This window comes from Triticum urartu, chromosome 5A, assembly GCF_056163025.1.
Source record: "Triticum urartu cultivar PI428250 chromosome 5A, HENAU_Tu73, whole genome shotgun sequence".
Taxonomy (NCBI): domain Eukaryota; kingdom Viridiplantae; phylum Streptophyta; class Magnoliopsida; order Poales; family Poaceae; genus Triticum; species Triticum urartu.
Genome location: NC_141877.1, coordinates 85628416 through 85643934, shown reverse-complemented (window position 1 = coordinate 85643934; position 15519 = coordinate 85628416). Strand labels below are relative to the sequence as shown.

Sequence of the window (15519 nt, the reverse complement as noted above, 5' to 3'; positions counted from 1 at the left end):
TAAATTTTTAAAATTGTTCATGTGGCAAAAAATGTTCTCAAATGTCCATTGTTTCATTAGTTGAAAAAATGTCCATGTTTCAAAAATTGTTCACATTTTTTAAAAACTGAAATTTTTTAACATATTGTTCGATATGTTTTCTTAAAAATGTTTACAACTTTTTTTTGAAAAAAATCTTAATTTCAAAAAATATTCCTGCTTTAAAAAATATTCAATTTTAAAAAATGTTCATCTTTCCATGTTGCAGAAATTTTAAAAATTGTTCACAAATTTCAAAAAATATCCGTGTTTTCAAATTTTGTTTGTGTTTCTCAAAAACTGTTCGGAAGGTTATTTAGGAATTATTTGGAACTTTAAAAAATGTTCCCATTTTCAAAAATTGTTTTCGGATTTTAAAAAATGTTGACGTTTCCATCTTTTAGGAGTTCAAAAAAAATTGCTTTTCCAAATTTTGTTTTGGAATTACTATATATGTCCCCGTTTCAGAAAAGTGTTCACGATTTTCAGAAAATGTGTTTTAGCATTTAATGATTTGTGCTGCCTTATGAAAAATTCCTTTTGTAATTTCAAAAAAAAAATTGAATCTGCGCTGCTGTTCGGTTCTTAAAGGTTTGTGTTGTGTGATAATCACTGAAGCTTGCTAGCTCAACTGCCTGTATCGCCTTCACTCTCAGGAGCAGATAGATATTGGGTTCCATTCCCCGGGTGGCACTTTTTTTGTATCTAGTCGCTACAGTCGAAAAAATGGCCCAGAAAGCCTGCCAACTGGATGCTCTGTGCGAAGCCCCAGCATTTGGACGCAAAGAGCGTCTTATAGGGGAAATCACTAATTGAGAAATACTCATTGCAAAGATCACTTTCATCTTCCAAAGTTCCGACAAGTGGCGCTCTGCATGTGCACCACTTGTCCCAACCTAAGAGTTTTCCTTTTTTTGTAGATCCGTTTATTCAAAATATTTTATCTCTTAAACTGTGCATCCAAATGTCGAAGCGTTTTCACCGTTGAATTTCTCACGTCGAGATTTACAAAACTAGATCCCATGTTGATAGGTTTTAACAAAAAAATGGATAAAAAACCGAACCGGGAGCATGGGTTTTTCCCTTTCAGAAAGAGGCACGCTCATGCCTCTCGCGAAATCACACCCGTGTCTCTCGCGGAAGAAAAAAACAAAAAACATGTTTTTTTTGTTTTCAAGGGGGCATGATCGTGCCTCTCGTGGAAGCAAAATCGTGCATCTCGCGAAAGAAAAAATAAAAAATGCGTTTTTTTCCGTTTCCGAGAGGCATTGTCGTGCCTCTCTTGGAAGCAAAATTGTGCCTCTCTCGGAAGAAAAAGAAACAGAAAACACATTATTTTTTCGTTTCTGAGAGGCACGGTCACGAAAGCACAACCGTTCCTATCCCTGGGCATATCTCGGGCCGGGCCGGGCCAAAAAAGCCCGGTGCTAAAAACCCAAGTTCGAGCCCGACCTGACCCGACCATCGGGCCTACAAAATCGGGCCCGAGCCCGAGAAAGCCCGACACGGCCCGGTCGGCCTGGCCCGACTACGGCTTAAAACACGTTTTGTGCAGGCCCGAGCCCGGCCCGATGGCACACTCGGGCTCAGCCTGGCCCATGATTTTCGGGCCATCTGGGTCGGGCTACCCATGGCTAGGTCTAACCGTGCCTCTCGCGGAAGAAAAAACGTGCCTCTCGTGAAAGAAAAAAAACAGAAACGCGTTTTTCTTTTCCGTTTCCGACAGGCACGGCCGTGACTCTCGCGAAAAAAAGAAAATACGTTTTTCGCGCATTTTTTTCTATCCAAAATTTAAGGAAGACCGATGGAAAATCGAAACATCGAAAAACTTAAAAAAAACGTTTTAAAAGCCAAAAACGTGTGAAAAAAATAAAAATAAAAATAAAATCCGAAGGAAACGCCCAGAGCGCGACATGTGATGCATGGCTAAAAGCACGCCAAGTGGCGTTGATTGTTATGAGGTCCCCGGAGAAGCGCTCGTCAACTAGTTGCTCTCTCCTATAGGACCTCCCTATAAGGCGCCATTTAGGAATTGCCTGCCCATGACAATAGTCTTTTTTTTAGAAGAGCCCATGACAATAGTCGCTAGTAAGAACTTGGCAGAGAGGCTGGTGGTGGACTGGAGGCCCATGGTATAGCCTCGGGCCCATGTTCAGCATGACTACAGACTGAACCGTGTAGCGCTCCCCGTCGAGCAGTCCACGCCCCCCACCCCCCACCCCCCTTCCGCCGCCTCACGCCGCCGACGAGCTCACCGCCGCCGCCGCCGCCGCCGCCAACGAGCCCACCATCTGAAATCGTTACAGCGCGAGCGAGCCGCCTCTTCATCGTCTTCTTCTTCTCCGGCTGCGGCGACAGCAACTGGTTGCTCCGCCACGCAGTCCCCGTGGGGCGACGGGAGAGATGAGGGAGGTGGTGACGGTGCAGGTCGGCGGCTTCGCCAACTTCGTCGGCGCCCACTTCTGGAACTTCCAGGTACCGTCTCCGCGACACCCTAAACCCTACCTTCTTCGTGACGACAGGCACTCAATTCCCTTCTCTTTGCTTGCTCTTCAGGATGAGCTCCTCGGGCTCGCCGACGACCCGGCCGCAGACGCCGCCTTCAGGACCGCGCCGCTCGACATGGACGTCCTGTACCGCACCGGCGAGACGCTCCAGGTAGAGCCAGGCCAAGAGCTTATCTTAAATCATGCATCATCTCCATCGGATCGTCTTAGTCACACTGCTTAATTTCGTCAGGGCGTCTCCACCTACTGCCCCCGTTTGGTATCTGTTGGTTCTCGAGGTAATTTACTTGTGCCCTTAATTTTTGCATGCGCTGTTGTGCTGAATTCCCTCCAACTCTATAGCAATGTGTGACAAGATGCCTTTCTGGGAATGTGTAACTTACCTGTTATTTTGTCAGTGGTTGTGTACATTACATTTTATAATTATACCATTTGCAGGGTCTCTTGGTTCTTTAAGTTCCTCCGGTGCTCCGAGCCTGAGTAGCGCTGCCTCGGATCAGCTCAATGTCACTACATGGCAAGTGACACTCTTAACTTCTCCTGAATTTGTGTCCGTGCCTCGTTTGCCTACTATGCCCCTCATGCATAGTTGGTTGTTTTTGTGGTCTTTTATACGTCGTAAGCTAAAGAGAAACAGGAGGGTTTTGTCAATGTTGTTTTGGATTGCTTGTGCAACTGGGCCAGAAATGCACTAGATTCAGACTAACTGAAAGTAACTTTGGATATCCATGAATTGTTGTACAAACTGAGGGAGCATATTTAAATTGCCAAAGCAAGAACATATCACATTATCAGGATATAACTTACTGTATATATGTTTGCTTGATACTAATTTTTTTGCAACCTGTAGGAGTAGTGAATTAGACTTAGCCTCTTACCCTCATAATATGGTTATTTTGGAGATTGTGATGATGCATGCACTTATCCAACTGCTCTCACAATTTCTGCATGGTATCTGCATACTCATTCAGCCTAGGAATGAGCCGCTGATAACTGTGCTTTTGTGCAAATCATGCTATTAGTGGGTAATTGCAGGCTAATATTGTCGATCATTAACTCAAGTTAGAGAGCACCCATCTGTGAAAAGTTTATCAAGCTCAGAAAGTACCTTGATGAGTCCATTCTAAATGTTGTAGGTCTGGAAATGTAACAAGATCGGTAGAAAAGCCTCATGGGCGGAACTTGTTTCTGCAAAGCTTAACTGAACAAGAGCCGAACCCAAGCACTAGCAATGGTGGGAACAACTCTCAGAAAAGTGTAGAAGATAAGGACTTAGTTGAATGCTTAGAGAAGGATGTTAACTTTTGGACTGATTATACGAAGGTTCAGTATCACCCTCAAAGCTTGTATGAAATGTATGGGTCATGGACAGACTTTGACAAGTTTGACAACTTTGGAACTGCAAGGGAGGTAGTTTCAGAATGGTCTCTAATGGAGGAGATGAATGAGAAGCTAAGGTTCTTTGTTGAAGAATGTGATCACATTCAGGTCCTATATTTTCCCCAATAAACTATCAGTGAATACTTTATTTGTAGTTATACTATGGTTTATGTTTACTAGCGCAACGCACGATTTTGTATGATTTCCCCCTTATGCATTTTGTTGAGGTCTTGCATTAATCCATAATTAACTACAGGGTATCCAGTTTATTGTGGACGATTCGGGAGGGTTTTCCAGCATAGCTTCTACTTATTTGGAAAACATTGCTGATGACTACACAAACACACCTGTATTGCTTTACTGTGTGAGGGATCCAGTTACTCATGGATCATCCAGAAATCAAAGGGATACCATTACAAGATCTTTGCATGATGCTGTTTCACTTTCAAAGCTTTCATCCTTTTGCAGTTTGATGGTTCCAATAGGACTGCCTTCTCTCAGTCAAAGTATGCTTTTATCCAGACTACCGCATTTGTTTCTGTGCTTTATTCTAGTACGATTAGATGTGTGAATTCTTATATATTTGCTAAACAGGCAGGAACATATTCTGTGCCACCATTTTTTTATTGCATCACACTTTTTCCAGTAGCTTGGTATCACTGTTGTTTAATTTCCTGTGCATTTTGATCTTATGCTGAAAACATTGCACTTAATCACACTTACTGTCTTAATGAAAAGGCGGAACACCTGCCGGTTAGCCTAAGAAAAATCACACTTGCTGTGAAATATCAACTCATTCACTCAGCTTTAAAAGTATTGTGTATATTTTATGGGTCAACTCAGCACACATCACCTCCTACTATAAAGTGCTCCCTCCGTCCCGAATTACTTGTCTTAGATTTGACTAGATACAGATGTATCTAGACACTAATCTAAGACAAACTTTTTGGGATGGAGGTAATACTCAGTACGTACATTACGAAGCATATGTCTACTTATTTATTTTTCACATTATCCAAATTGAATTATTTCATGAGCATAGGAAATAATTTTTATTTCATTTTTTCTCATAGGTTCTTTGTCACCCTTCCTTTCTATACAAGATGCAAAACCATTCCACTCCAGTGCAATTTCTGCAGCAGCGATACATTCAGTAACTGTACCATTTAGACTACAAAACGCTGGGCCGGCTTCAAACATAGCACATTCATCTGGTAATATTGATATGCGCGAACTTGTGCACATAATATCTGATCAGGGTAGGCAGAACATGGTTACTGCTCTGGACGTAGCAATGCCTGCCCCTTCTTTGAAAGGTACACATTGTATGTTCCCTGTTTGGTCCGACATGGGTGGCAACTTAATCTTTCTTTCTAACTGCATACTCTTAATTGCTAGATGGAAATGATCTGTGGAACATGAAAAGCCTCCACACACTGACCCCTGAAATCAGTGACGACGAAGAAGACCCATACTCTGTTGAATCATTGGTGGTTCATGGAGTTCTGCGTGCAGGTTTGCCTAAGACTTTGAAATCCATTTAATTCTTACTGCGTGCCATGCTACATTGCTGCTTGAGCTCTTTATGTGTCTATATTGTCACTTTCTATTAGCTACATTGGTACTTGAATTGTACATTTACATGTAGAAACTAAATTACTTGATGTAAATTTGCTGATGCAGGTGGGCATCGGGCATCAATATCACAAGTGAAGGGCTCCGTGTGCTCAGCTTATGAAGCCAGAGATACAAAACCAAAGTTCTCTCATCTGTCAGTGTCACCCTGCCCGCTCCCCATTCCCCTCCCGTTCCCATCGATCTTCAGGAGCAACATCGGCCAGCACGGCGAGATCCTCAGTAACCACGTAGAGGGAACCCAGACAAAGGGCTCACTCGACGTCGAGTCGATACCGATGGCTGCACGCCTAAGGTCGAGCAACGCGGTACTGCCCTTCATAGAGAGGCGCTCGCTGAGCCTCCAGAAGTTCGGCATTGCCAGGGGCGCTCTGGGGACCCAGATACTGCGCGACTGGGGCTTCGGGAGGGAGGAGATGGAGGACATGGGCGAGCACCTGTCGAAGATGGTCCGCGCTTTCCACCCCGACGGCGGTCTAACATCGGATTCTGACTAAAACCCGACTCGTTTTTCTTCTGTGTGCGGGACATACATACATGCTGTAGAGCTGCTGCAGGGTGTTTTTGCTGGGCTAAAACTCTTGTGATACGTGTGCGGTGGATGTGGGTGCAGCAGCTCTGGCCTCTGGAATATTCTCATGCATGTACTACCTCTACCTGCTTTGCAATTGAACTGAAGATGCGATCTGGCGTCCGAGGGGGGGTTGTCAACTTGTGATGCATATGCCCATGGCCGTTGGTATTATCTCAGCACGGGCGTATGCAATGCCCACACATGCAATTGTTGTGACATTCTGGCCATGTTGATCCTGGATCCAGATCTCCGTTTTCTTTTCCGTTGTTTTCTTAAGGTAAGGCGCCAATGCGGCTTCTGCATCGCACTAGCGGGGGGTTTGCAGAGAAGGGAAAACGATGTGGATGGAGACCTGACCGACCTGTCAAATTTCGGAGGGCTTTGGCATATATGAGCATTGCGAATTTTGACTGTTGTGGAGCATGGAATTCAGCATGGCACGGTACGAGTTTCGCTCCTGTATGATTGAATTGGCCCGTGAAACCTGGTACTGGTGTCTTGGTTTTCTTGACTTGTTTGTGCCTTTGTTTTACTTCACCGCGTCTCATTTTCCACGGGGTTATAATATGGTCCTTGACACTGGTAGTAGATCTGTCTGCGTACAAGAACATGGCGCCTAGCACTTGGCATGAATGAGTGAGGGAATGGTTGGTGGCGAGGCTCACGTGGCCGGCATGTGCAGATAACGCGTGAGGCGAGGCATACAAGACAGTCTCGAAAAGAGAAAATAAAGCACCCCCTGTCATGGGTTAGTGAGTGGATTAGCTAGTCATCGTTAGAGGTTAGACATGAGACACGGGGAAGAGGGCAAAGGAGCTCGAGAGTAATGAGTGCCATGTTTTCTTAATCGATCGCCAGAGCATGTACGTACATCAGTTCATCAAAGAGAAAGAGAGAATGGAGCCGGTGAATGAATTCGGCCCGACGGCTCCACCAAAGGGTGTTTCTCGTGTACCATAGTACTGTAACGAACATTAGGCGCCCCTTTCACAAAAAAACTAAAATTAATACGATATGGGGAGAGTGATCTTTCTTTTTGGTTTAGACTGATAGGGGGAGTGACCCAGAGTATTTGTTTTTTTTTGTGAGTTGAGTGACCCAGAGGTTAAGCATGTGATTCTCGCGATTCCATCAGTGCGTCCGTGTTCCACGCCGTGTAAAGTGTGCAGCAGTTATGTTAGAAAAAGTGTGCAGCAGTTTATGCTCCTCCTCTGTATTTTTGTTCCGGAACAAAAGAATCTCTAGTTTCGTTTTGTCTTATCACGCGTCTGTGCTTGTACAAAATATACACCCTGTTTCTTTGCTCCATTCGCTTTTTTCATGCTGCCAAACACATAAGAGTACGTACTAGTACGAGTTTTTTCTGCGCGGGTCGTCGTCTCATTTATACCTCTCCGATGTTATCAATACATGCCATCTCTCTCTAGGTATCTATCTATCTCTATCCCTACAGTATTTATACGCGAGCATTAATTAATTCACATATACGCGCCGTATCCGGCGCCTCTTTTCTAAAAGGCACCTTCCTTGTACCTTCGTTTTTGTTCTCAGATACTACATTGGCAGCACTAGTGACGTTGCCGGGAAAAGAAACGCATCAGTGACGTTAACGAAAAGATTTTTCTTTTCTTCGCGCAAAAAAATAAATGAAATTTTTTTCTCTCTCTCGGTACGTATACATGGCCGGTGACTTCGGGTACTTCTACTCGTTTGACCCAACGACTCGGCGAGCGAGCGCGCGATCTCATTGGTCAGGGTCAGGTCGCCACGCCCACGCCCACACACACACACTCCCCATCCCCAAACTCCGCAGGCACAAACCCAACCAACGCGTCAATCCCGGCTCGTGCGCGCCGGGGCAGGGATTTTTTGAGCCCAGCGAGCGAGCGAGGAGTCTGCCGGAGCGGCGGCGGCGGCGGCGGGCGAGGGGGGATGGAGAGCTACCTGGAGGAGAACTTCGGGGGCGTCAAGGGCAAGAACTCGTCCGAGGAGGCGCTGCGGCGCTGGCGCAAGCTCTGCAGCGTCGTCAAGAACCCCAAGCGACGCTTCCGCTTCACCGCCAACCTCGACAAGCGCGGCGAGGCGCAGGCCATCAAGCACGCCAACCACGTACGCGCCTCCTCCTCTCCGCCCTCCCTCCCACTTCCGCTGCTGGCTAACTAATTTGGTCCTCTGCGCGGCCTCGCCCGGTGGTTTTGGGCGGGGCTTCCCGCCGGGATCTGCGGCGGTTCTGGGATCTGGATGCTGGAGCCGGGGGTCGGCCTGGCCGCCGTGACCGGAGCTCGTAGGGATTCACGCCGGCCGGCCGCGTCCTCCACCAAGATTTAGCTTCGAGCACCCAGAGTGCTGCTGCTGCTAGCTTAGCTTAGGAGGGTTGGTAGGGTTGTAGCCCAGTGACCGGCTGGTTTAGCTACACACCTCGTGGAGTTCTCAAGTGAATTAACCAACTCCACGGTGTTTTGTTGGAGCATTTTGGGGTGTATGTGATCTGCTTCTGAGATCGGTAGATGGGGGCCATAGCTTAAGCTTAGTGCCAATTTGGCACCTGCCCAGTGCCTAGTTTGCTGCAACGACACCATATGACTTCTTTGCACTGTTTTCAGTAGAACAGTGCTATCCTAGTGCACGGCCATAATGGGTGTTGGGAGTGGCTAGTTTGAAATCCTATTCTACAATAATCACTGTACTAGTACCAAATTCGGTCCTTAAGTGGTCTATAATTAGTTTCTGCTCTTATTTCATGAGGTTACTGAAATTCATGCTATTGATGTGTGACAGGAGAAGCTGCGGGTTGCCGTGCTGGTGTCCAAAGCTGCACTGCAGTTTATACATGGTAATAATTGATCGCACGACTTCATGTTTTCTCGGTTGTTTTGAACATTTCCTATATACTAGTAGTTACTAGTATATAACCGTGCCACTGACAAACAAATATCCCCAGGCCTCAAACTTCGAAGTGAGTATGTTGTCCCTGAAGAAGTCAAGGCTGCAGGGTTTCAGATTTGCGCTGATGAACTGGGGTCCATTGTTGAGGGTCATGACAGTAAAAAGTTGATCATCCACGGCGCCGTTGCCGGAATAGCAGCGAAGCTTGCAACTTCGCCGACAGATGGGCTTGATACAGCCGAGGACAGCATGCAGCGTAGGCAGGACATATATGGAATAAACAAATTCACAGAAAGCGAGACCCGCAGTTTCTGGGTGTTTGTGTGGGAAGCTCTTCAAGATACAACTCTTATAATTCTTGCTATTTGCGCCTTTGTCTCGTTAGTTGTTGGCATTACGATGGAAGGATGGCCAAAAGGTGCTCATGATGGTCTAGGAATTGTTGCAAGTATCCTCTTGGTTGTTTTCGTCACCGCGACAAGTGACTATCGGCAGTCGCTGCAATTCAAGGACCTGGACAAGGAGAAAAGAAAAATTCAAGTGCAAGTTACAAGGAAAGGTTTCAGGCAAAGAATATCGATATATGATCTTCTTCCTGGAGATGTCGTCAATCTGGCAATCGGAGATCAGGTTCCTGCTGATGGGCTCTTCATTTCTGGGTTTTCTCTTTTGATTAATGAGTCCAGCCTAACCGGCGAGAGTGAACCTGTTGTTGTAAATGAAGAAAACCCTTTTCTTTTGTCGGGTACCAAGGTCCAAGATGGGTCCTGCAAGATGCTTGTTACAACAGTTGGTATGCGAACCCAGTGGGGAAAACTAATGGCTACTCTCAGCGAAGGCGGGGACGATGAAACCCCACTGCAGGTCAAACTTAATGGAGTGGCAACTATCATTGGTCAGATCGGACTATTTTTCGCTGTCATAACTTTTATCGTCTTGTCTCAAGGGTTAATCAGCAAAAAGTATCACGATGGTCTGCTCTTAAGCTGGTCAGGGGATGATGCACTGGCAATGTTGGAGCATTTTGCTATTGCAGTTACCATTGTTGTGGTTGCTGTTCCTGAGGGATTACCCTTAGCAGTCACACTGAGTCTGGCATTTGCAATGAAGAAAATGATGAATGACAAGGCACTGGTTCGCAACTTAGCTGCATGTGAAACTATGGGCTCAGCTACTACCATCTGCAGTGATAAGACAGGAACACTAACAACTAATCATATGACTGTTGTCAAGACCTGCATTTGTGGAAATATCAGAGAGGTTAACAGTCCTCAGAATGCGTCTAAGTTGTGTTCAGAACTTCCAGAAAATGTTGTCAGAACTCTTCTCGAGTCTATATTTAACAATACAGGTGGTGAGGTTGTTATTAACCAAGATGGGAAACACCAGATCCTTGGTACCCCAACAGAGACAGCCATATTGGAGTTTGCAATGTCAATAGGTGGAAACTTTAAGGCGAAGCGTGCTGAAACTAAGATTGCAAAAGTGGAGCCTTTCAATTCAACAAAAAAGAGGATGTGTGTCCTTCTTGAGCTTGCTGACGGAGGATACCGTGCACATTGTAAAGGTGCTTCAGAAATAGTCTTGGCTGCATGTGATAAGTTCATAGATGAGACAGGTGCTGTTACCCCTCTTGATAAAGAAACTGCTGGCAAGCTCAATGGTATTATTGATGGTTTTGCTAATGAAGCTCTTAGGACATTGTGTCTTGCTTACAGGGAAATGGAAGAAGGCTTTTCCATTGAAGAGCAATTACCACAGCAAGGGTACACATGCATTGCTATAGTAGGTATTAAAGATCCTGTTCGCCCAGGTGTGAGAGAGTCTGTTGCAATTTGCCGCTCTGCTGGAGTTACGGTGAGAATGGTCACAGGTGACAACATAAATACAGCAAAGGCGATTGCCCATGAATGTGGTATACTCACTGAAGATGGCCTGGCTATCGAGGGACCGGATTTCAGGGAGAAAACTCTTGAGGAACTCCTTGTGCTTGTTCCAAAAATTCAGGTTTGATGTGTTTATAATATCCTGTTGACTTCTAATAGTGTTTACCATCTATCTGCAAGTCTCATCTCATAATTCCGTGTATTGAAGGTAATGGCCCGATCATCACCGCTGGATAAGCATACACTTGTAAAGCATTTGCGCACAACATTCAATGAAGTTGTTGCTGTTACTGGTGACGGCACAAATGATGCTCCTGCCCTGCATGAAGCAGATATTGGACTTGCAATGGGCATTGCCGGGACTGAGGTGAGAATGCTTGATCATTAAAGAGACCAAGCTTAATCTACTAGGAGGTGTATCATACCGTATTGTTTTAATGGAGTTATGCAAATTTATTCAGCCTTTCAGGACCTGAATATTGCAAAGTTCACATTGTATTCTGGTATTCTTAATTTTTCACTCATGTTATTCACTAGCCTAATGCACTCTTATTCAGGTGGCGAAAGAGAGTGCCGATGTCATCATTCTGGACGACAATTTCTCTACAATTGTAACTGTTGCCAGATGGGGGCGCTCTGTTTACGTCAACATTCAGAAATTTGTGCAGTTTCAGTTAACTGTTAATGTTGTTGCTTTACTAGTTAACTTCTCCTCAGCTTGTTTTACAGGTATGCCTCCTAGTCTTGATGATACTTGTTACTTCCTATGACATACCCTCCTATTGATAATTTGCACTTGCAATGATAGGAAATGCGCCACTGACAGCCGTTCAACTTCTTTGGGTCAACATGATTATGGACACACTTGGCGCGCTTGCATTAGCCACTGAACCACCCAATGATGACTTGATGAAGAGAGAGCCAGTAGGAAGAACAGGGAAGTTCATCACAAATGTAATGTGGAGGAACATTTTTGGGCAATCTCTATACCAATTTGTTGTTATGTGGTATCTCCAGACGCAAGGAAAAACCTTTTTTGGGCTTGGAGGCTCTGATGCTGATATAGTGCTGAATACAATTATTTTCAACTCATTCGTCTTCTGCCAGGTATGTCTACTGCTGTAAATCCCCTCTTTTCCACCGGTGATGTGTTTACCAGGACCTCGGTGATAACCTACAGAAGGCAAGGCAATTTGTGATCATTTCAAGAACCCCTATGCGGCGAACTTTAAAAAATAATAATGCAATAGTGTAATGCTCTGATAGTTAGGTAAATAAACACAGCTGGCAGAGGGTTAATATGAATTTGGTGGAAGCGAAGGTGCATAGTTCGGCATGCAGACCTGTTGTGTCAAAGTTCTGAAATAAGATTGCACATTATTTTTAATGGCGAACTTGGACTCTCACTAGATTTGCGTGTGCTATCTCAGGTGTTCAATGAGATAAGTTCGAGGGAGATGGAGAAGCTCAATGTGCTCAAGGGCATGCTGAACAACTATGTCTTCATGTGTGTCCTCAGCAGCACGGTCGTCTTCCAGTTCATCATGGTCCAGTTCCTCGGCGAGTTTGCCAACACGACGCCTCTCACCAGTCTCCAGTGGCTCGCCAGCGTGCTCCTTGGCCTTGTCGGAATGCCGATCGCCGTCGTCGTCAAGCTCATTCCCGTAGGGTCTTCCTGATGAAAAGGGCAACCCACCATGCGAAGGAGGTGTGGCGAAAAGACCGATTCCATAGTGTGTGGACCTGAATCCTCCATGCAGGGTCTTTTGGGATGCATGGAGAGCAAGCCTGAGAAGAGCTGCACTAGACAAGTTTTAAAGCCTACGAGTGTGGCAGATTTGCATCATATTGTTGTGTAAGAAGCATTTGTATCTGGTGCTGTGCTGGGGCTTAGGGCCTGCTCCTCAGCAGATCTGTAAGATTGATGTCTGGCTGGGATTCAGACCAGAAAAGATGTATATTCTGTGGATCGATAAACAGAAACCTGATCATTTCGACCCCTTTATTCCGTCTCGGCATATGACCGAGACCTTCCAGGAATGGGGCGCATGTAGTCCAGAGAGAACTAGTGCCTTATGTTGGATTTCAAGTGTTTACCGTGAAATTCTTGAGCTCTTCTAAGATGGTCCCAAATTGATATGAGATATTTTATGATGTTGTATTCTGTGATTAACCTACATGCATAATATGTAAAGAAAATGTAAGAAGTGAGCATTAAATATGTCAACAATATTTTTGTTCAATCTTGTATACTTATACCGTATTTATATACATAAATATTACCATTGATCGACCAACAGTTTTGAGCAAACACTCCTCTTACCTCTTGGAAGGTAAAAGAGAGTGTCTTGAAAAATTTGTGTTCTTAGTTATTACTTCCGTTCACTGCAATAAGATGTTCATTTATTTCAGTCTATATGTAGCCCATATTGAAATATCCAAAACATCTTGTTGTTTTGGATTTGTCTAGATATGGATGGATATAACACTAAAACGTGTCTAGATACATCCATATCCGTATCTCGGCAAATCTGAGTCAACTAATTTGGGACGGAGGGAGTATAAAGTAAGTTTGAGAAAAAAATGGCCCTTGTGCCTCCGATGAAATGGTGGTGTGCCACAAATTCATCACAAATAGACATTTAGAGTAGATTCATTGCATAATTACACGATACTAGTAGCACATTAAACATAACCATAATATAATTAAACACTACATTACCGCTACAATGATGTAAAGCGAATTAAAATGAGATAAATATATAAACTATCCCTACTCCTTGTCGGAGGAGAGCTCGATCACCCCCGTGTCGGAGCGGTCGGTTTCGTGCTAGTTGGCGGTAGTGCGAGTCCACAACATGTCATCATCGTCAGAGTGATTGCCGTCGAGCTCGGTGACCATTTGCTTCCACTCGGCATCGCAGATGAGAGGTTTTGGTGGTTCACCGCCGCCACACGCTCGATGAGGGGTTGGTGAGGAGCTCTGCCATGGGGTGATGGCACTCACCTTCGAGCCACGCCTCCGCCGCATGGTGCTCTACCTCCTCAGCTAGTGCGCCATGATATTGCGCCTCCTCCTCCTATGAGAGGAGGCCGATGGCGTTGCCTTCCTCCTCCGACACGCTGATTGCTCTATGCTCATACTAGTGAATTCGGATTCAATGGTAGCGAGCTCCTCCTCCACCTCCATGGCGTTGTCGTTCTCCTCCTCCTTCGAGCTCATATCCTCGCCGACCGCTCGTGTCGCGCGTGCTGTCACATACGTGCGCTCCTCCACGGCGAATTTGGCATTGGTGTCTAGCTTACTACTAGGTGTATAGCCTAACAAGCAGTTGGGTCCTCAAGTACAAGGGTTTGTAGTAAGTGGCAATTTTTTCCTCGGTGAGAAACCAAAAAATCAATCCGTGGAGGTACAAGGTTCTCACAACAATGATAAGCTCTGCAAAGCAAACAAAACTTCACTTGTGTCCCCAATAATACCAAGAAGAGTGTCAACCTTGCTAGCCTTGCTAGTTGTACATGATATTAAAAGATAACGTGATAGATAATATTTTTGTATTTTCAAAATAAATAGTAACTTTTTGTCTCTCGATAAAGGACGCTTTTATTATCTTAGCATCAAGCCGATACAAAGCATTATGAGTAACACCCGACCTCTGCATAATTAGGATGCACACGATAAACCTCGAAAAGTCTGGCAAAAAGAAATGAATCTACATTGACAAAACAACAACAATAGAAACATATAGACCCAGGTTATGCTGCCACCCATGTTGGAAAAAAAACCTTCGTAGCCACCCGATCCAACTCCGTACAAACCGCCTTGAACAACAGTTGACACTCCATTCGTTGTAGTGTCGACCACGTATGAAGAGAGTGCATACACTGGAAAATAACATGTAGAGGAGAATCATTTTTGTCATTATAACGAAATAAATAATAACTAGAAATAAAAGTGCGTGTAAAATTTGTTGCAAGTGGATTTTATGCTAAAAAACTAGAGCAGGGTTCATAGGTTCACCAAGCGTAAGGGCATCTCCAACGCCATCTGACGGGTTCCTGTACCCGGGGTACCTAATGTAAGGGAGCCCGGCCTTAGCCTCGTACAGGGCCCACCAGGCCCAAGAGACGTCAGGGAACCCTAGGGAAGCAAAAACGATGCGCGTGCTCTCCAAGTCTAAGGGCGGCGGCAGAACTAATCTCACCGACCCTCATGTAAACCCTAGACCTCTCCTGCTTATATAAACAGGGGCGGAGCCAGGATATAGGCATAGAGGGGGCAGACGACATGAAGCCGGCACAATTTTTTTTGGCAGTCGGAGCGTATGTAGCAATAGATAATATTGGTCGATAATTTCACTTAAATGACAAGAAGACGAATTTTATTATCAAACTACTCTGAAACTAGAAAAACACCCGTGCGTTGCAACGGGGCCACATTAACTTTAAAAGTTCAATATCAATTATGTTAATATTACATTTAATATTCTCATACATATTAAGTGACATTGACGACCTTTTTTACCATCAAATTCTCACACACACACCCTCTCCCTCCCTCTTCCTCACTCTCTCTCCCCCTCTCCCTCACTCGGGAGGTGGGATGAAAATAAACCCGGAACGGAGACTACCA

General features: G+C 45.0%; 2 protein-coding genes across 2 annotated transcripts; both read left to right on the top strand.

The window, feature by feature from the left end:
- The first annotated feature begins 2225 nt into the window (after positions 1 to 2225).
- On the top strand, positions 2226 to 6234 carry LOC125507975 (plasma membrane, autoregulation-binding site, misato segment II, myosin-like, tubulin/FtsZ protein). Its single transcript, XM_048672521.2, has 9 exons — positions 2226 to 2493; positions 2575 to 2676; positions 2758 to 2803; positions 2964 to 3042; positions 3662 to 4013; positions 4162 to 4411; positions 4979 to 5221; positions 5304 to 5420; positions 5589 to 6234. Exons 1-9 carry the CDS (start codon positions 2422 to 2424, stop codon positions 6035 to 6037), a joined length of 1710 nt encoding a protein of 569 aa, XP_048528478.1. The 5' UTR covers positions 2226 to 2421; the 3' UTR covers positions 6038 to 6234.
- A 1613-nt stretch (positions 6235 to 7847) lies between these two features.
- Positions 7848 to 12891, top strand: LOC125507974 (calcium-transporting ATPase 10, plasma membrane-type). Its single transcript, XM_048672520.2, has 7 exons — positions 7848 to 8223; positions 8893 to 8947; positions 9056 to 11007; positions 11095 to 11253; positions 11444 to 11615; positions 11695 to 11993; positions 12317 to 12891. The coding sequence occupies exons 1-7, from the start codon at positions 8047 to 8049 to the stop codon at positions 12563 to 12565; spliced, it is 3063 nt and encodes a 1020-aa protein (XP_048528477.1). The 5' UTR covers positions 7848 to 8046; the 3' UTR covers positions 12566 to 12891.
- The last annotated feature ends 2628 nt before the right edge of the window (positions 12892 to 15519 follow it).